A 22327-nucleotide genomic window follows, 5' to 3' on the forward strand; every position below is an offset into this window, starting at 1 on the left:
CAGTCATTGATAAGCACAAAGTTTTGTGCTAAAAATATATACACCATAATATTACGTATAATAGTGAAAAACTGAGAAGCAATGTATACTAATGTGAGGTAGTTTGTGTACTTTATAGCTTATACAGTAGAATACCATGATTCAGTAAAAATACTCTTTTACATAGCAAAACATATTATTATTTATGTAGTTTTAGAAAATGACTGAAAGTACCTGTCTCAGTGTGTTCTGGCAGCTGTGACAAAAGTACCATAAACTGGGTGACTTATAAACAATAGGAATTTATTTCTAACAGCTCTAGAGGCTGGCAAGACCAAGACCAAGCAGATGTGGTGCCTGCTGAGTGCCTGTCTCTCACAGACAGCCTTCTTCTCATTCTAAGCTCACATGGCAGAAGGGACAAAGGTGATCTCTTCGGCCTATTTTATAAGGACATTAATCCCATTCATGGGCTCCACCTTCATGACCTAATCACCTCACAAAGGCCCCACCTCCTAATATCATCACTATGGGGTTAGAATTTTAGCAGATACATTGTGGGGAGACACAAACCTGCAGGCCAAAGCAGCATAAAAATTTATTAATGATGATCTGTAGAAAATTAGGGCAATTTTAATTTTCTTATAATGGTCTTCTATAACTTCTGTATTTTCCAAAATCAATGGTAGTAATAAATAAATATTATTATAAAATGTTTCTTTGTTAAGTATCAACTTTCATATTAAGGTGCTTTGGCACAAAGTCATGTAAAGATAATTCAGTACTTTAAATGCACATAGTAAAGTTGCATTAATTACATTTTCATATTAGCAGACTTTGAGGCGGCTGTGATTAATTATAATAAGGGCCTAAGAACTAATTTATTCATTTAGAAAGTGAATTGTGCCATGCATTTCTCATCACTAAAAGAGTTTAGAGTTTTGAAGGTAGCTGTAGGAGAGTTTTATCAAAGAAGAAGGAATAAGATTTCTCTTAGCTGCTCCATCAACTCTTCCTCTTAGAAACCATTTCAGCTCTCCAGAGGCCTACAAAGTCTTCTGTGTTATGTGATCTCTTGGGCTTTAGGTTGCTTCTAGATTACTCTTTCAATAAACTAACGCACTGCTTCTTGCAATTACAAATTCCAGTAGAAAACAATGTGAACAAGGTAACAGCTCTCAGCTCTGGGCAAAATATAAGTTAAGCTCTATTCTCATGTCCCTGTGCTCGGCTTGGTTTAATGCTCTGCTTTCACCATCTCGAAATTCTTTAAACTTTTTTGAACAAGGTGCCAAGCATTTTTATTTTCCACTAGACTCTCGGTTAGGTAAATGGTCCTCTATATTCTAAGAGTTCTTTGTTAGGTTTTATCAAAATGCAGTGTGAAGTTCAAAAGTATCAGAATGAAAACACTGGCTTGTTCAGTACTGAATCATTGCTCCTTTGCCCTTCAAGGGCTAAAGGGATAAGGATATGTAGAGTTGTACAGAGGTAGGAACATTAAGTCCCTCCGAATTAGCAGTTTATGATATTTGACTGACTGCCCTGCCTTCTATGACAATATGAGAGGAGAGCTGAACTGATTTAAGAAACCTCTTCACAAGTAATGCAGCCTTTTGCAATGTATATTTTTCCTGAGCCTGATCACATTTCAGAATTTAGCTCTTTAAGCACAATTATAGAGAATTAATATTTTACATGACTGCATCAATGCTTCTGGGTAAAACACATCAAAGAGGAATAAGTTCTGTCGCTGAGGTAAAGGGTTTTCTTTTTTTCTTTTTTCTTTTTCTTTTTTCGAGACGCAGTCTCACTCTGTCGCCCAGGCTGGAGTGCAGTGGCGCGATCTCGGCTCACTGAAACCTCCGCCTCCCGGGTTCACGCGATTCTCCTGCCTCAGCCTCCCAAGTAGCTGGGACTACAGGCGCCCGCCACTACGCCTGGCTAATTTTTTTGTATTTTTAGTAGAGACGGGGTTTCACTGTGTTAGCCAGCATGGTCTCGATCTCCTGACCTCGTGATCCATCCGCCTCGGCCTCCCAAAGTGCTAGGATTACAGGCATGAGCCACCGCGCCCAGCTGAGGTAAAGGGTTTTTTCTAAGTTAGCACCTGTTGATGTTCTAAAGACTGTGTAGAGGAAAAAAGTAGGTTATCCCCGTCTGAACAGTTACCTTTTTAGACTCTGCCATGAAGTTATTTGAATGAGAGCTTTTATCTCAGTTTCAAAAAGGAAGAAATGTGGGTCCAAACAAATCATGTGTCGGAGACTTACTCTGATATCATGAAATAGGGATTTTCCATATCGCTCTTTGTATCGTTTCCTTATGGTCAGCAGGTCTATTTCACTTCTGGCAATGATAATCCTGATTACAGTTTTATTATGGAAACCGAAGTCCTAAAGATACAGAAAAGTGGGGGAAATGAGAAGACAGCCTCTTAAAAGTCAGTCTGTCCCAAATGGATACACCCCTTTTCCGTAGTCATTTTCTCTTCTTCCTGAGTTCTTCCAACACTGGCATCACCGGCTGTGGCTCAGATCCTGAGTGGCTCAGATCCTGAGTCATTTCTGTCACTTCTCGTTCTCCCTTACTGCATGCTGACATTGAATTATTCTCTCCTATTTTCTGAATGCCTTGTGCTCTCTATTCCAGTGCCACCACCTTGACTCTGACTCTTATCATTTCACCCGATTCTGCAATAGTTGCTCCCCCTTTTTAGTCTTGTCAACCTTCACACTGTCCCGCTCACACTGCATTATAAACTACAAATCTGATCCTGTGGTCCTTCTCGGTAAGAATTCTTCCTTGGAGGGGAAGACATTCTGAGCTCTGTCAGATGGACATTGATTTGTGTAAGAGAGCAATAACATTTTAATTTTATTTTCTGGTCGTTATTGAGAAATTATAAAAATTAGAATTCTAGGTGCTTCAAATATTTGCTGATTTAAATTCAAATGCAGAAAAATACAAAATCAACGTCTGTATGCTAGCCCCCCAAATACTACACCCTCACAAATCAGTTTCAAATTGTCTTTCCAAACGGAGTAATCGTGACATCTAGTGGCCAGAAAACAGAATCTAATTTTTGAGGCCTAAATGTTTTGGATGTATATTACTAATAAACTTTTCCTAATTTGAGGTGGTTAAAATGAATGATCTAACGAAGTATTCAAATTTAAAATGTAGATCGTTCACTTTAGAGTGCACTGGAGAAGAACGCAGAATATATCTTTGGTTCAGGAGTGATTAAAGCAGCTTTTTAACAAATATTTGACATTTGAGGACTTCATGTATCAAAAATTACATTGCTTGAATATACAATCCTTCTCTGTTCCTACAAACCACTTGTGAATACACATATCTTCCTTTTGCCTTATAACACATACACAGCAAAAATACAGTTTTCATGTATTATTAGAATAAGTAGCCTTGAATTTGTGCAAAATTGGAATCAAGGTAATTGTGATTATTTTCCCATAGTCATTCTCAAGAGAAGCTTCATACTGTTGTTGTAGTGGTTGGTTATTTGAGAAAGAAACGATTGAAATCATCCTATAGCATTTCCCAATACACTATTTCAAATAAATGTTTAACCGAATCAACTGTTTCTCCCAGAAAATAGAATAAAAGAGAAGCAAGACTGTGAGCATTGATTTTCCTTTTGTGTTCTGGGGTTACCCAGGTTCTTCCTCTGCATAAATGAGAAATACATTGTAGAAGATATATAATAACATATTTCTGACTATTAACATATTTTCCCAGCATGCTGGCTACTTTTAAGAAGTATATCTGTTAAATTTACTTTGAGGATAAAACTGGTTATTAAAATTACTGTACTATTGGATTTATTTTTAATCATTTTCTTTGAGTTTTCAAGGCTATGACATGTGTATAATCATCTGTATGAGGCTTCTTTCTTTTTCTTTTTCTCTCTCTTTTTTTTTTTTCAGACACAGTCTCCCTGTAACGCCCAGGCTGGAGTGCAGTGGCTCTATCTCGGCTCACTGCAAGCTCCGCCTCCCGGGTTCACGCCTTTCTTCTGCCTCCACCTCTTGAGTAGCTGGGACTACAGGCACTTGCAACGACTGCCCGGCTAATTTTTTGTATTTTTAGTGGAGACGGGGTGTCACCGTGTTAGCCAGGATGGTCTCCATCTCCTGACCTCGTGATCCACCCGCCTCGGCCTCCCAAAGTGCTTGGATTACAGGCGTGAGCCGCCGCGCCCTGCCGCGCCCCACCGAGACTTTCTTTTTCTAACTATGTGTCATGTATATATGGATAAGTTGTGCATTATGTGATGCACTTCAGTGTTTTTTAAAAAACGAATGCTCCAGGCCAGGCGCGGTGGCTCACGCCTGTGGTCCCAGCACTCTGGGAGGCCGAGGCGGTCGGATCACCAGGTCAGGAAATCGAGACCATCCTGGCTAACACGGTGAAACCCCATCTCTACTAAAAAAACCCCAAAAAATTAGCCAGGCGAGGTGGCGGGCGCCTGTAGTCCCAGCTACTCGGGAGGCTGAGGCAGGAGAATGGCGTGAACCCGGGAGGCGGAGCTTGCAGTGAGCCGAGATCGCGCCACTGCACTCCAGCCTGAGAGACAGAGCCAGACTCCATCTCAAAAAAAAACCAAAAACAAAAAAACGCCCCAAAGTATGTGTGACTGAATAACGCACTGAAGTATGAAATACATTCCCATTTAATTACAAAAATAGATTTAGACTTTATGGTTTTCTAGTTGTCACTTTAAATACCTTTTGAAAATAACACAATGTTTAAAAATATCCATTGATATAATTTCGTGTATTGAAACTTCAGGAACGTGGCAATTTCTTGCTGAGAGTTTGTAATATTTTGACATTTTCTGCTTACTGCCATATGTTTTGTACTTGCATAAGTCCAATGTGGGGATCTTTGGAAATATACAAAGACATTTGAATTTACCAGTTTCTGCAGATGTTAAATAACCTCTAAAGTACATGGGGATATATACCCCAAATATGGTTCCCTAAATTTGATACAGAAAGCAGAGCATTATTTTTATCGGATGTGTCTTATTTTTGGTGTCTAAACCATTTTGTTTTTCACTTGGGTGTATTTTCTTTGTACATACAAGTTCAAAAATGGTAATGAACATTTAAATGATGGAAGTAAATTTATCCTTTGACAAACAGACACAATTTCTGGAGAAATTTTAAAAATATATGAGTCTTACTTACATGAATTGCACTATATAATCTATAAGCAAAATAGGCTGGTTTGTCTCGAACACAGAGAACTAGGAGAAATCAGAGAGAGAAGAAACATTGAGAGTGAAAACATACATTTTCGTCAGAATTTGAGAAACAATAGCACTTTTCCTGTTACAATTCTTACATTGTATTATAATGTCAACACTTACAATAATGGTAACACTATAAGCCACAGGAAAAAAATATAAAGCAACAACATTATAATGAGTCATGCAGATTTTCACTTGATCTATTTCTATCTGTTGGAACTCTTATTAGTTCCTTCATGTAGCCTAATGAAGAAAACTTTATCATCTTTATCTGAAAATTAAATCAAAAGAGCTTCAAAGAAACCTAGGTTATTACCACTATTATAGATTATTATTATTATCATTGTAGGATTCAATATGATATAGCTCCCATGTAATTTGTTCATCTATTTGAATACTATTTTTAGTAACTTATAGATTTGTGAGGAGACCTGAAGTCTCTGAAGGAGAAACTGTATGGACCACAACTGGTGTAGACCAGTTTTAGAAGTCATCTAATAAAAACTGCTAAGGCATTAGAACAGCCTAGAGAATGGTCAACAGTTATCCTTGCTGGAAGTCAGCTGATGACCATAAACTTTCAGTAATGTTTATTTGAATAGGTTAACAAATTAATACATGAATGGGTCATGTATGAGAGGCTATAATCTCTAGCCAGAATGAAATCACCATAACAGTGTTTCCCTAGTAGTTTAAGTAATGATTTTAGGTTGTGAGATTATACCCTCATCTTTTCTTTCATTTTTAATACATGAAACGTCATAATCACTCTTGAGTCACTAGTCTTTATAACCTCCTTGAAGGCAGTGACTTTTGCTGTTTTTGTTGTTTCATTGTTCTATCTGTCGTGCCTAAGTCAGTGTCTAGTAACAGCAGGTGCTCAATAAATGTCTACTGAGTGAATAAATCAGTTGAAATGTTTTCTGCCATTTATAATGTCCACCACTTCCTCTCTTATGCCCACTGCTTTGTGGCAGGGGTCTATAGTGGAAAGAAAGCTATCTTGAGATTCGGATATTATGAGTTTTAGTCATAACTTGGTTGCTAATCAGCTGATCGGCTTTGAGGCAGTCAGTTAATTTCCTTAGGCATTGTTTATAAAATGAAGGATTTTGATGTGGTATGTGGTTATTAAATTTTGTAGAGAATTTTCTGGAATAAATGTGACATCCTCAGAAAAAAATACACAGTTATTAATAGTCATTTCTTGCATACTATTTTAGGGGCTTCATCAAACTGTTTTCATGGAACCCTAGCTTGAGACTTCTTTACTGGATAAGCTGCAAAAGTTCCTTTATCTCTCAACTGTCACACTCATGTATGCTTCTGCCATTCAAGGATGGAAAATCACAATATTCATTTATTCAACTAGTATCTAGGTGATTACTTGACTGTGCCTTCGATGGAGATATTTCACAATGACCCCCTTTGGTCATTCCTGAAATGTGTGCTGTCAGCTCACAGCACAGTATGAGACAAAGGTAGTTCTATTGCACAGGTAGTTCTATTGCAGTTTTTCTGGATAAGTAGCCCTGTTTTGTCCTCTATGGAGGGATATTATTTCTTAGGAAGGAGCAAGAGGTGTGCCACTATCACAATAACCTGAGGAAAATCACTACTTAGTAAATCTCTTTTATGGTAGGATTTACTCCTAAACCAAAATTTGTTAGTAATGGTCACTAAAAAATCCTTTACCTCCTAAAGAGAAGAGAAGCACACTGTTAAGTATTTATCTGCTCTTGAGCAAGGGAATGGAAGTCAGTAAAGATAAAATGGATTGAACAGTGTGAGAAGCCAATTCCGAAGAGAAAATACCTGAGAATGATGTGTTTTTCTGGTATGAAAGTTGAACTAGCTGTTGGGAGGGTATCAGTTCATTAAAGTCATCAGGTTGCCAGTTTAGTGCATTTTATTAGTAACTGATGTACTCTTCCACTATGGAGTTTACGTCCTTTTAAATAATAAAATTCAAGGGAAAAAAATGACTCGATCAAGAGCTTACTCATGTGTCTTTAGTTCATTCAGAGCCGCTCAGCATTTATTAAGAAATAAAATGTCTGCTGTACTTCAAATAATTTATTACTTACCAATTGCAACCAACAGCTCCTGAAAGTATCCATCATAACATTCATTAATGGCATCTACCATGTCTTGCCCAGAAATATTTTGAAATTCCTGAAAAACTTCAACAAATTGATGTAATTCAAAGGAGATTTTGAAAATATTATAAATGTATAATATAAATATTAATTAGATTGTTACACATACTAAAAATCCATATTTTCCATAAAATAATTAAAAGTACTACTGCTACCAATTCTGTTTACTATAAATACCATTGAAACAAATATAGATACTCTTAGTAGAGTCATCGTAAATCTTGAACTTCAAAGACCTGTTATTATTCTCTTCTCCTGGGGAACAAATGCCACCTCCAGTGAGACCCACTAACTCACTGCTGATTTAAATTGAGAGGAAGCACACAGCAAGCCATTATTTATGGACCAGTTATTTAGGACATATATAATAGGCTTATGTCAACAACAAACTTCCTACTAGAGCTTAAATATGAGAATTAAGTGTAAAAGTCCTCTCTGTGATGATTAAAATAGCAGTCAAAGTATCTATAAAGACCGTTCTGAGAAAGATGAAATCAACTTTATGGTTATAGACTAGGGCTTACTAATTTAGAATTGTGTTAAATTAAGATTCCTTATTTCAAGAACTTAATTATATGACTATCCCAGGCAACTTTAGTTCTCATCCATTCTTACTAAAAATTAGAAGCAAGAAGATGTCTTTTCATTATTATTATATGATTATCATTAAGACAAGTAATGTCTCTTATTGACTTGTAAAGTCCAGATGTGGGATTGGGGTAGGGTAGGCCATCTGTTGAAAATTTTCAGCCATTTGTGTATTTTATATAGAAAAAACAAAATTTGTTTTTAATAAAAGAAAAAGAAAGATATTGTAGTTTAGGGAATAAACAAACGGCAAACTAACATGAGTGCACTCTCTAAAACCAATAAGGTTCTATCAGTATTGCAGAAATCATGACATCAATAATAATGACCTTGATGCAGTATTGACTGGTTAAACTATATTTACTATACATTTTTGCAAGACAACATATAATATACCTAGTAAGAAATAGCTAATATATTTGAATAAGTACTCCATCAAATACAGAGATAATTTTTAAAATGCTCAGTATTTGAAAGTTATTGGAAAAAATATTAAGGAAATACTTATCCCTTAGTAATGTCATTAAATAAGGCACATCTTATAAACAAAATTCAAAGTACCTTTGAGGTAACTGACTTTCCTCCATTTCCTTGTAATATATCATTTTTGTTTCTAGTAAACCACCTTCTTTTTATATAATAGGTTGAGTAGCTGGAAAGAACCCCAGTTAATAATTACCCAGCCACAGCTGCTGGTAGCTCTTGTTGCACAGGATCATTTGCAGCATGGTTTTGTGCTCCCCTGTCTTCTGCTGACAGGCTTCCCATAGGACCTGGAACATTAGCCAGCAGAGAAGTAGCATCAGAACCACTCTAGCCCATTTTAACCAAGGTTCTTTGCAATCAGTCTGAGAACTGGCTCTAGTTACCATTGCATCCTGAGCAGCCATAGCAGGGTCTGCATATCCTTCCTCTCTGGTCCCCTGTAAAGTAAGCACAGGTTTTCCATGTAAATGTTCTTAGTCAGCAACTCATATAGGATTAGTGGGACCAAAATCCTTGAACTACTAAATATTCTGATTGTTCCTAAGGAACTTCTATGATTATCTGGAGCAAGTGTTCATTTCCTGATTTCCTGAATACTTTAGAAGATAGTATATAAGGTGTTGTCTTAAAAGGTGCATTATTTTATTTTACTTTTTCTTTGCAGCACTAGTCATGTTTGAAAGACATTGAGGCATTTTTCAGTTTTCCAAGTCTCTGTGCAGTATCTTCTCCCTTATCAAACTGAGTATCCACTGCCTGACCATGGCAGTGGCTGTTAGAAATGAGTGTTAACATTGTTAGAGCAAAAATGCAGAGAAAGTCCATCTCTGACTTGCACAATAGGACTTGTACAACAACAAAATAGTAATGAAATTCAGACTTTGTGCAGTTAGAATATTTTGTACATCTGTTTAACTCTCACTCCATTATCATTTAGAGAACAGACATGGTCCAGTTGATCATTTCAAACAGGAGGGAAGGGGCACTAACCAATGCAGGGAACATTGATTCCTGAGGGATATGAGGGCCAGTGGGGAGAAGGAGGTAGGGAGGCATGTTATCAGTCTAATGAACTGTTTCTTTTGGGTCCAGATATAGAGGGGAGGCTTACTCTTCGCTCCAATTATGTTAAGAGAACACTGAAAGTACAGTAGTTTCTGCTTCTACCAATTTTTTTTTTTTTTTTTTTTTTTGAGACAGGGCCTTGCTGCATTGCACAGGTTAGAATGCAGTGGCATGATCATAGTTCACTGTAATCTCGACCTCCTGGACTCAAGCAATCCTCCTGCCTCAGCCTCCCGAGTAGCTTGGACCACAGGCATGTACCACCATGATTGGCTAATTTTTTTTCTCAGAAAGGGGATCTCACCATATTGACAAGGTGGGCTGGTCTTGAACTCCTGGCCTCAAGCGATTCTTCTGTGTCAGCCTCTCAAATGTTGGGGTGACAGGCATAAGCCACTCTGCCTAGCTCTATCATCTTTTAGGACACTAGAAATAGCCACAGTGCAGTGAACCCAGTGAGACAGCAAGATTGGGCACAGGGAGGTCTTTGTTTGTTTTTTTCAAAGGCAGAAGTCAAAAGCAATCCTCAAACAGTGCAGCAGAATATCTTCCTGGCTACTCTGGAGGGTCCTTCTCAACCTCAGTAAAGACAAATGCTCTCCTCATCCGACTAGTTTTTTGTGTTACCCAGTAGGGGCAAAGGTTTCCACTTGCATTTGGCAGGATGGTCAGTCTCCTGACCCGCCGTCCAGCCCGTCTGCGGCCTCCCAAAGTGCTGGGATTACAGGCTTGAGCCACCGCGCCCGGCCCACAGGGAGGTCTTGAACACAACTTCCTTGAATTAACCTCAATCCCTAAGTAGTATGAATGGGATCCCAAATTTCTTACATGTGGAGGAACTTGCAATCTAGCTGAGAACCTGTGGGGAAGCTTGCCAGATTGAGTTTATGACCATGGCAGGGACAGTGTTCTAGCAGTCAAGGGCTATAGGATAGACCACATTGACTTGAACTGTGTGGGAGACACAGCTAGACCTTTGGGGGAGTCTCCAGCTCCCGTGAGAGTAAAGGTGAGGCTAAATCATGCTGAAAGGTTACTCTGACCAAACTGGTCAGTTTGGCTCTGACCAAAGTGAGACAGAGAAAAGACCATAAATTAAATCAGTGGCTTATCTTGGCAGCTAACACTGATAAATGCTCATATGCTTGTCATTGACACCTCATATGTTCTTGTCCAGAATTGCCAAGAATTGCTATTCCACAGTCAAGACCGGCAAAAATGTGGGCAATATCTTGATCTAAGGACACAGTGACCTTCCTGTTCCCAAGATATTTCATTAACCACACACACACCTCTCTACCAATTACCTTCTTAGAGAGAAAGGAGGAGGATGGCCAAAATCTGAGAGTCAAATACTTAACCCAATAAAAGTAGGAATGAGATTGAACATGCACCCACATTCACTATTCGAAGTATTACAGAGATTAAATTTGCCACTTTAGATTAAATATTAGGGCTTTTTTTCTTGATAACAAAAAGCTAGAGGCATATGAGAAAGTGCAATTTATTCACAAAGAAATAAGAAAGCTACCATTTGTGAGTAAATGTGTAGCCCTGGAACATTTAATGTTTAATCATAACTCTATAAAGTTGTATGTCCCCTAAAGGTAAACAACTGATGGGAAATAGGCATGAGTTTGTCAGTCACATTTCTTCTTCAATTTCCTTTGCTTAAAATACCAAGAGACTAAGGCTGCACATATGCAATTCTTAATTTGAAATCTGTGTATTAAATTAAAGGAGTGAATAATGTTATTGAGTGGTAGGACTCTGGGTGTTATTTTCAAATCATGGAAATGTTGAGGTGCAGGTACCTTAAAAGTTCCACCTCATATTTTGGAGACAAAAATTAGAGATATTAAGTGAATTGCCCAAGGTCTGATTGTTAGAGAAGAATGTTTATTAAATTTCAGTGGCATTTCTGACTCTGAGGTCTGGTTTTCATACTCTTCCCTTAGCCTAAATAACTTACTATTTTTACACAATATGCTCTGGCTCCCTTTCAAATTCTCTATGATTTTAATTTATACCAAGTAACAAACAATTGAAAACAATGTGCTATATCTTCTGTGACTTTATGCCATTTATTTAATAACATACATTTGTGGTCATTCTTAGTCTTCATCTTATTTAATCTATCAGTAGGGTTTGGTATAATTGCCACTCTCTTCTTCTTGCTATACTTTCATCACTTGGCTTCCAGGATCCTGCAATCTATTTTATTTTATTGGTTACTCCTCAGTCTTGTGAACTGGTTTCTCTTCTTTTCAATCTCTTACTTTTGGAAGGTCCAGGTAGTCAGCCTTTGATCATCTTTTTGTCTGTATTTACATTTCTTCTCTTGATAATGTTGTGTACTCAGGTGGCTTTAAATTTCATCTATATTGTAATGATACCCATTTATCTTACCCATTTATTTATTTACATCTCTAGCAAAGATCTGTCATCTGAACTTCAGGTATGTACATTCCAATTGCGAAGTCAGCATCTCCACTTGATTTTCTAATATACATATCAGGTTTAGCATGTTGAAAATCCAATGCCTTGACTCCCTCCACCTCAAACTCTTTCTACAGTCCGTCTTCCACACTGCACTTCATCCTTTCTGTTGCTCAGACTAAGAAACTGAGAGTCACATTTGATTCCATTTTCTTCGGCCTTTTCATAGCCCACATCCAAATCCTCAGGAAATAATATAGACACTGCCTTCAAAATGACACAGCATTTTTTTTCTGTGCATTTTGCCAGTTGGAGGCCTCCGTGGCTGGCAATGCTCCTGCCTGGGCCTTGCTCGCCCTGGGCTTGTGGCAGGAGGTACCCTGCCCATTCAGCCTATTGGGCTGTGTTTGATATGCAACCTGGCCTGGATCCCATGGCCGCTGTGACTGCACACTCAGCCCACAGAGTGAGGGGGTGTGTGAGTGAGCAAGCATGGGGTGCAGCTGGCTGCTCCAATCGGTGGCACAGGTGCAGGCTCCATGTGGGGCTTGTGGCTGGACCAGGCACGTCACAAGTGACTCCAGTGTCCAGATGAAGGGGACATGGTGGTGCCTGAAAACTTACAGATGCCTGGTAAATGGGGGATGTGAGCTATTTTAGTTCCACCATCCGCAGCCTGACTTAAGGGGGCATGTGCAGCCAAGCAGCTCCTTCTCACCTTGCTTGGTGAGTGGGAAGGCAGTGCTAAAGGGCTGCAGCTCTATTCCCACTCACTGTTTGGCAGGTCCCAAGTTCTTGCCCCACATCCAAGGAGAATGAGGTTACACTGACAGCCAGTGGTGAACAAGGCGAAGAGTCTTGTTGAGTGAAGAAACAGCTCTCAGCAGAAAAGGAGACCCAAGCTGGGCAGCCCCCTTACCCAAAGTCAGGTAGTTTCCCCCCCCCACCACCCAAAAGCGGACAGTCCCCTGGTCTGGCTGAGTCCAGGGTTTTTATGGGCTCAGAACGGGGGCATATGTGCTGATTGGTTTGTTAGTATGTAAAAAAGGCTAAAAAGATGCACCACTCAAAGATGGGCATAACAGTGTCGAAAACCAATTAGGGAAGGGTAGGAATGTGTAAAATAGGTGAAGGGTGGGGATCAACCAGAGGAAAGCACCTCACATGGGAAGAGTGGTTTCCAATCCGGTCTGTGGATTTTTCTGAGACTTGTAGATGGGTTTTCGGCTTTAAACTGTGTTTGGTGTGAAGGTTGGGTTTCACCGCCCCTATCTGCCTAAAGATTTATCTGTCTCCTGCTGCTATTTAAAATACATCCAGAAACTGGGAACTTACCACCACTGCCAATGCTCTCGTATGGGTCCAAGTTAATATTACGAGTAGCTTTACTGCTGAAGCAGCCTCCTTACAGGCTTCTGTTTCTACCTTTGTCTCCCTGTAGTCTTTTCTCAGCATAGCAGCTATTGTGAATGTTTTAAAGTATAAGACCACATTCCTTCACTAAAGACCCAGCAATGACTTACCTCATACCCATTTCACTCAAAGGAAAAGCCAGAGTCCTTCAAATGGCTTCAGGATTTGACATAATCTTACCACGTGCTACTTCTCTGAATTCACTTACTATTATAGTAGGTTTCCTTTGCTTGCTCAGAGGCCACCAACTGGCCTTCTTGCTACCCATTAGCTTTTTCTAGCCTTACATTTTTCTCTAGCTATACTCTTTACTTGGAACATCCTATCACATTGATTTACTTGTTAACTCATTCTTTTATCCGTATTTTTGCTCAAATCTCATCTTCTCAATGAGGCCTACACCGACCAACCTATATAATATGGCAGGAGGGGCACAGCGGCTCATGCCTGTAATCCCAACACTTTGGGAGGCTGAGGTGGGTGGACATCATCAGGTCAGGAGTTCAAGACCAGCCTGGCCAACATGGTGAAGCCCCATCTCTACTAAAAATACAAAAATTAGCCAGGCCTGGTGGCAGGCACCTGTAATCCCAGCTACTTGGAAGGCTGAGGCAGGAGAATTGCTTGAACCCAGGAGGTGGAGGTTGCAGTGAGCCGAGATTGTGCCATTGCACTCTAGCCTGGGTGACAAGAGCAAAACTCTGCCTCAAAAAAAAGAAAAAAAAATGGCAACCTACCCATTATGCTCAGCCCTACAATATGTCTCCCTGTTACTCTGTTCTGCCATATCTTTCATCAACCTTCTAATATTTTATATAATGCACCTATTTATTAAATTTATGTTTAATTGTCCATATTCTCTTGCTAGAATGTAAACATCTTAAGGGCTGGGATCTTTGTCTCTTCTGTTCACCAATCATTCCCAATTATCTAAAATCATGATTGGCACATGGTAGGCACTCAAGAAATGTTAGTTGGAAAAGTAAAGAAATAACTTTAGATAGCAGACTTCAAAGATGCATCAGTGGATGTGGGAAGATTTTCTGGATTATTGATATTTTCTTAGTGACCTTCAGCCTTTATAGCTAAGTAAGCTCCGCCCTTGCAAAGTTTGTGAGAAATATTTAAGAATTTTCTGCAACTTTACATATCTGAAATATTGTGTGGAAAGATAATTGTTTTGGATATTTAACCTGAAATGGTGCTTATCTGTTTATTTTCCTATGCAGCTAATTGCCAAGAGCACTTTAAGCACACTGGTGGATTTAAACAATGTGAATAAGTAAGATTGTGATTTGGCTTTGACAAAGGCAGAGTCAAGCTGGCTTTGTCATGTAAAGGGCCTGAGATGGCCACGTGGTATGTTTAATTGATGTAAATACCAGAAAATGGCATCAATGAGTACAGAATTTAGTTTAAGGGCATGATAAACATGGGAAGGGAAGAAATTAAAAGAAATAAGATGTGAGTGAAAATATTTGGAGGCGATAAATTGATTACAGACGATTATTGAAAGCTGTCGGCAATAACACTCCCAGAGGCCTCATTGTACGAGTTCAACAAACTGTCAAAGGAGAATCCTGAAAGCCAAGGTAAGGAGTAAGTATCCAATTGGGTAGTTTCCATTCTCTCTCTTCCTGAAAACATTTATCATTTCCAGTGTGATTTGCACATATTGATTAATTAATCTCTAAGTGACTAATTTTTCATTATTTGACAGATAATTAGATCTTTCATAAATCTGTGTAATAAAAGCATGCAGGAAGCATTGTGAGTCAGTTTAATAATTGGCATTAGTTTTCAAGAAGAATGTGTTCCAGTTCAGTTGTTTCCTTATTAGAAATCATCCTGTCAGGGAACACTTTATAGATAAAGTAAAAGATCTTCTCTTCTGGAAAATATGACAATGATTTTTAACACTAGCCATTTCATAAAATCCTAAGGCTCCTATGCTCCAATTACTCCAGTCTCTATTAATTCAAAAAACTGGGTGTGTCTGAATTTTAGTGACATTAAAAATATGAAAACCGTAGGTCAGCTTTCCTTTGATTCTAAAAGTGAAGGTGCATAGGGAGGTAGAGGACTTGATTATAACAACCAAAGAGTTAGAGAATATTTGTATTGGAAAGGAATTGAAAGAAGGACGAGCTCATATCCTTTAATTTAAAGAGTAAAAACCTGAATCTCATAAAAGGTTAAGTGATACATCCAAAGATACAAAACTGATGGGAGAGATTTGATTACACTGTGTCCCACAGTTATCCACTAGGAACTCACCAGCTCCAAATTTCACCTCCCTTCAGGAAGAAACTCCATTTCTTTTTGTAAAATATCTAGATGGATTCCCTCTAAAATGGTGTACACCACAGACTATGATGAAGAGAAGTGATGGACTTTTACAATCCCATTATTCACTTTACATCTTTCCCAATGTTCTGAATTTACTGATCGAAATCCTAAGTCAGTGGTTTCAAACTGAGGAGCCATTAATGTAGAAATGAGAAGCCAATAGAAAATCTTCAAACTATTTAACAATCTAAGAGAAGTCATACATTTTAGTAACAGTATAAATTATCATGGAACTTCTGATTTTCAAAGAGACTATTATTAAAGGAGATTATATTAAGTTTTTTAATAGTTTGTTACCTCTGTTTTCTACTATGAGTTAAATAATCTGTATGAAATATGTATTATTGTATTTTTGTGTATTTTACATTTTAAGGAAAATGTACTGTGAAACTTTATAAGTATATATTAATGTTAAAGTAATAAAGTTAATTAATTTTATTAATTTTCCTTGGTTTCTTATGAAATGTAAGTCTTGATTCACCCACACTTTTTGGTATTCTATGTTGAAAGGAAAATTTTACTATACTTAAAAGTTGTTCCAAGGTTAAATACTCATACATATATTTAATGTTCCAATTCTGGAAATCAAACTTAAGAAGTAACACTTTTGGTGGAACCACAAACTGAAAAGAGTCTTGGGTCCTGAATCATGGTTTGGAGAAGAGCTTTATGCCTATTAGGAACCAAAAGCCTAAAACTCTAAGCTTAAAACACAAGCAACAAAATGGTGATTCTGTCCTGTCTGTAGTATACAGGATTAGCTTTTTCTATTAAGATAAATCTAGGAAATAAAGTTGTGTGTGGAAGCAATAAAAATCTGAGCTATTCATACATGTAATTCATAGAAATTTACAAGTGCTATGTTTTTTGAAAATTTTAATGAAATATATAAATAGGAAAATCAAATTAAAAATTCAAGTTGATGTTGTATTTTAAAAAGTAATAGTTCATCCTATACATTCAGAATCCAAATTAGGTAAAAACCAGTGATAAAATATTTAAAATATATGTATATCTATTCAAATATTATTATATATACAAATACTCATGTACACACCCTATCATTAATAAAGCATATTGTTTAATTTTAGGGAAAAAATAACTACAATTGAGAATAAAATTGATTGCACTATTATATCCAAAAAATCACCATTCATTGATTATTTTTTCCCTTGTGATTTATTTTCCCTCATGTTTCATTTTCGGAACTTGTGTTTTCCCCTGAAATACAAGAATGTTTGCTTTATAAAAATACACTGTGATCCTAATCCTTAGATGTCAGTTATTTTAGGTGGTTTATAGCTCAACAGCTCAACCTTTAAGGAGGTGCAGAATGCTAAGAGGGTTTGAGTTTTGATCATTGACATTTTACCAAATAGAAGTAGAATTGGAGTGGAACCAAATGGGGTTGGAGGTAGGAGCAATACAATTCAACAGCATAGGTATAGTGCATCTAGGCCTGACTTCATGTCAGCCCTTTCATTAAGTAGACCTGTAATGTCAGGCACACCACTTAACCTCTCTAACCTTAAGTCTTCTCATCTCTAAGCAGAGGGGATATTGCCAGTTGGGTTTCTTGGGAAGCTGCCTTTGAGACAGACATCAGCATATAGCATGTTAATGATGGAATGTTCTTAGGATCAACACCTATGGGAGGGAGGGAACAGAGCAGGATCTGGCTGTGATGTAGTCCTAATGGAATTAAATGAAGTCCTTAGGAAAATAATTTTCTTCCTACTAAACAGCTTACTTTTTTTTTTTTTTTTTTTTTTTTTGACAGAGTCTTGCCCTGATTTCGGCTCACTGCAACCTCCACCTCCTGGGTTCAAGCAATTCTTCTGCCTCAGCCTCTCGAGTAGCTGGGAATACAGGCGCATACCACCAGGCCCAGCTAAGTTTGTATTTTTAGTAGAAATGGAGTTTCACCATATTGGCTAGGCTGGTCTTGAACTCCTGACTTTGTGATCCACCCTCCTCGGCCTCCCAAAGTGCCATGATTACAGACATGAGCCAGCGTGCCCGGCCACATTTTTCTTAAATGAATTGAAATACATTTGTAGGTAGATATTAAAAAAATAAAAACTTGTTTGATGTTAGGATTTATAATGGTTTATAATGGAACTGTTGGCTTCACTCTGTTAGGGGTAATACCTGTGCCAAGAATCTCTTAAGTGGAAACTGTTGCTTTAATTTATATTATTGTAGCAACATTATTGTAAAATTACCTTTTATTTTGAAAAAAAATTTTTAATTAAAATTAATCTTATAAAATGCAAAAGTTAGAAAATATTCAATTGGCATCTTGTCAAGTGAGATTATTTTAAAATAGTAATTATTATTACAAATGTATTTTTCTACAAATGACTTCAACTTCTGTTACAAATTAAAATGAGCTTATACCTACATTTTACCAGAAGCTTCAGTTTGTACTATGAAAAACCAAATTATCTTTTCTCCACTGACATGGATAAACCTGCAGATGAAAATCTTAGAATAGGATGATTTACTGAGGGTGGTGACATGGGAGTTTTATGAACTTTGCAGACAAACCACAGAAATGCAAATCAAACTATGCCAAACCAAAACCAAACACAACAAAGCAAATTCTTGATATTAATTAAAATGTGATATAAAATTGAAATTTTTAATTGAAGGGTCAATGAGTTTACTTGGTAATATGCCACATTTTCCAACTAATTTCTGTCAGCCCTTTCATTAAGCAGACCTGTAATAATGTCAGGCACACCACTTACCCTCTCTAAGCTTAAGTCTCCTCATCTCTACACAGAGGGGACATTGCTAGTTGGGTTTCCTGGGAAGCTGCCTTTTAAATAGAGATCAGCATACAGCCTGTTAATGATGGAATGTTCTTGGGATCAACACCTATGGGAGGGAGGGAATAGAAACTGAACGATTTGAAAGACTCCGATCAGCCCAAATGACCAGTCTTTCTTCAATGTGGGAAAGGTAATACTTAGCTTCCTCAGCAGTTTTTTGTGGAAGATTGCTTTATTCCTAATGCAAAATTGACAATGGCTTGAGTGCATACATGTATGCACACACACAGACACACACATGCACACACAAAGGATAAAAAAGGATTAGAATTTGTATTGCTTAGCAATGAATCGCATTATTAGTTTAAATTATAAGTTTGTATTCCAGTCTGGCATATATATATATATATATTCATTCTTTAATTGAATATTTAATTGAAATTATATTTCAGATATAATTTACATGTTACAAAGTTTTAAATTATATTAAAACATTTTAAATTACAATAAGCACACATTAAAGGAAATTACATCCCCTGGGTTTCAACATGTTAATCCACTCCAAATGAGGAAAATAGCAAAATAAATAATAAGAAAAAAAGGGAAAATAAGTATTAATTTAAACTTGCACACTGTCACTGATATTTTAGAGGAACAAGTTATCATTAAGAACCATTTTCTTTAACTATTTTCTGTATTCAGACTAGTTCTAGACAGGGTAGAAACAATTATTAACTTTAGCTTTTTGGCATGAAATGATATAACACTAACTTCAGAAATATAAAGTTATCTTTTTTACATATTTGTAGAATAGAAATTAGGAATCTCTTTAAACATTTAAAAATTGGCAATTTTGTGGGAAATCAGCCTATGGTATGGGTTTATTTTCCTGATTGATTGGGGAATTTTCTGCACTTGTTTCCCGACTTGAATGCTTCCTTACTTGAATGTTTTTCTTTCTGTTCATTCTGTGACAGGAGCTAAGACACCAAGAATTCAATGTAGCAGCGCTCATTGCTAAAATGTGACTATTAAGAGATTCTGAGCAATAAAATAAAATTCTTCTTAATAGCCTTTTCCTGCCTAAATATATGTTCCTTTCCTTCTGGTGAATTTTCTCATAGTTTCTTGTATTCTTCAGCATATAGTAATAATACAATATACTGTACTAATAATACTATATATGCACACATATAATAGTACATATATATGTGCATATATAGTATTATTAGTAAATGTACATATATACTGCATTATTAGTACATAAATATACAGATATGTGCATATATACATACCAATCAGGGTATGTCTGATTGATTTGATCAATACAAACTCAAAGAGAGGAATGGGATTATAGAAATTAAAGAAATGCTAAGAAGGAAAACTGGTTTTTATCTTGAACAAATCAAGTTCTCTTAAGTCACAAGTGAGGTACTCACCACAAATGAGTGGTAAATTATGTGCAATTTAAAAAACTTCCTGATCATCTCACATTCTGCTCAAAAATTTCCCCATGGCTCTTTCCTGGTTACAGGAACTCTTCTGTCTAGCATCTCTACCAGCATTCTAATCAGAAAAACTTGCCCTATTCAACAAAAGTCCTTTGAGCCAGCAGATTCTCCAGCAGCACCTGTCTACTTATCCTGAACCACCCTTTCTTCCTCCTCTCATGTGTGCAAGTGATGCTAATTTTTCAGAATCCTGTTAAAGACACATCATATATGAAGTCTTCTTCTTTTACTTTGTCCAGCATTGAGTTTTATTCACTCAGATTTTCTCAACTATTTATCCTTCTTGCCATTTATTTCCAAAAAATATGAATTGCTTACCATGTATCATGCGCAGAGCTTAGTTATAAGTTACAAATTGGAATAAAGCTAGATTTTATGCATAGAGAACTCAGTCTAATGGGAAAGATGGATATGCAAACAGATTCAATATCACATGGTAAGACTATAATAGAAATGTGTATAAAAGGCTTGGAGGAGAGCAGTTCTCATAGAGTGGAAGAAGGCTTTGGAGAATACATTCTTTGAGAGGTCTGATGGGGAATTGTTAACTTCATTCCATACTAGCATTTTTGAAATTTGCTTTTGTTCTCTGTTGGAACAATTTTCTGTGTTAGTCCATTTGTGTTGCTAGAAAGGAATTTCTGAGGCTGAGCAATTTATAAAGAAAATGAGTTTATTTGGGTCACAGCTCTGCAGACTGTACAAGAAGCGTGGCTGCAGCATCTGCTAATGCTGAGGGTTTCAGGCTGTTTCCACTCGTAATGGAAGGTGAAGGGGAGCTGGCATGTGTGGAGATCACATGGTGAGGATAGAAAGCAAGAGCAAGAGGAGGAAAATGCCAGGCTCTCATTAACAACCAGCTCTCCTGGGAACCGATAGGGTGAGAACTTGCTCATTACAATGAGAATCAGCATCACGCTCTTCATGAGGGCTCCATCCTCATGACCCAAACACCTCTCGCTGGACTTCACCTTCAGTACTGGGGCTCACATTTCAACATGAAGTTTGGGGGACAGACGCATGCAAACTCTAGCAGAAGAAAAACTATGTGATATAGATAAATGTTTAGCTTCATATTTTAAAACATACTTAATGGCAAAAACAAAACAGAAGGAATAAAAAATTAAAATATAGCCTCATCTTTGGCCTTTTATTTGTCTTCTAGAAATGAATTATTAATGGTAGGATTAATTATATAGAAATATGATATATATGTAACATATTTCTATACATTTTATATAATAAAATGTTTTAATCTGATGTATTCAGATTAAAATTGCATATTTTTGCTCTTTACTTTTTTATTTCCTTTTTGATAATATAATAAACATCACTCTAAAAGTGAGATTAAAAGTAGGAACAAGATTATTGGAAATGGTGGCACAGTAAAGACATGTTCAAAAACATAAAGCATGGATACAAATACAAAGACATTTTCCTTTTTAAAGTATATTTAAGAAGGAATGCAGTGCATTTTGTGTTCTTTTTTTCCTTTGTTTATATATGCTTCCCTTTTAGAAATTCTATTTGGGCCTAATATAGTCATCATCTAAAGTTTTCTATTTATTGACAAATATGTCTTTACCATCTTCTGTTACCCATTTGTATTTCTTGGTTGCAATGTTCAATTCTCTTTCACAGCTTTGAAATACACTGATTGGCAAGGCATGGTGGCTCACGCCTGTAATCCCAGCACTTTGGGAGGCCGAGGCAGGAGGATCAAGAGGTCAAGAGACTGAGACCATCCTGGCCAACATGGGAAAATCGTGTCTCTACTAAAAATAAAAAAAATTAGCTGGGCTTGGTGGCACGTGCCTGTAGTCCCAGCTACTCGGGAGGCTGAGGTAGGAGAATCACTTGAACCCGGGAGGCGGAGGTTGCAGTGAGCCGAGATCTCACCATTGCACTCCAGCCTGGGCGACAAGAGCAAAACTCTGTCTCAAAAAAAAAAAAAAGTAGAAATACACTAATTACAGATTGTAAAACTCTACCTTTGATATTAAGTAGGCCTACTTGAGTAAGGGTTTAGTCAATGATACTTGAGCAGAAATGGGTATGCATTGCAACAAGGCTCATAAACACTTCCATGAAGAAACCTCTATTCTCTTTCTGCTTCCCTGGGTTGAAGACAGACATGATAAACTTAAAAGCCAGTAGTAACGGTGGAAAGAGACCAAGTCTCTGGATCACTTCTTGGAAGGGAAATGCACTCTGATTGGTAGCACCTGTTCTGGTCTTCCTGTGAGCTTGAGAAATGGCATTTACTTTATGCTTTTAGTCATC

General features: G+C 37.3%; 2 protein-coding genes across 4 annotated transcripts in view; one reads left to right on the forward strand and one right to left on the reverse strand.

Moving 5' to 3' along the window:
• The window catches only part of DDX60 (DExD/H-box helicase 60), a 154881-nt gene extending 138853 nt beyond the window's left edge, over positions 1-16028 (forward strand). The window contains exon 38 of the mRNA XM_031663995.1: positions 14637-16028. Coding sequence (XP_031519855.1) covers positions 14637-14640 — 4 coding nt within the window. The 3' untranslated portion in view covers positions 14641-16028. The remainder of the gene's footprint in view (positions 1-14636) is intronic.
• Positions 1-22327, reverse strand: part of ANXA10 (annexin A10) — a 78374-nt gene that overhangs the window by 771 nt on the left and 55276 nt on the right. For 2 of the 3 annotated variants that reach the window (XM_017959181.3, XM_009207817.4), the window contains exons 7-11: positions 8874-8927; positions 8684-8777; positions 7345-7440; positions 5196-5254; positions 2253-2375 (exon numbers count right to left, since the gene is read on the reverse strand). In XM_017959181.3, coding sequence (XP_017814670.1) covers positions 2253-2375; positions 5196-5254; positions 7345-7440; positions 8684-8777; positions 8874-8927 — 426 coding nt within the window. The remainder of the gene's footprint in view (positions 1-2252; positions 2376-5195; positions 5255-7344; positions 7441-8683; positions 8778-8873; positions 8928-22327) is intronic. The other variant, XM_017959182.3, reaches the window with a different exon arrangement.

Source organism: Papio anubis, chromosome 3, assembly GCF_008728515.1.
Source record: "Papio anubis isolate 15944 chromosome 3, Panubis1.0, whole genome shotgun sequence".
Classification (NCBI taxonomy): Eukaryota; Metazoa; Chordata; class Mammalia; order Primates; family Cercopithecidae; genus Papio; species Papio anubis.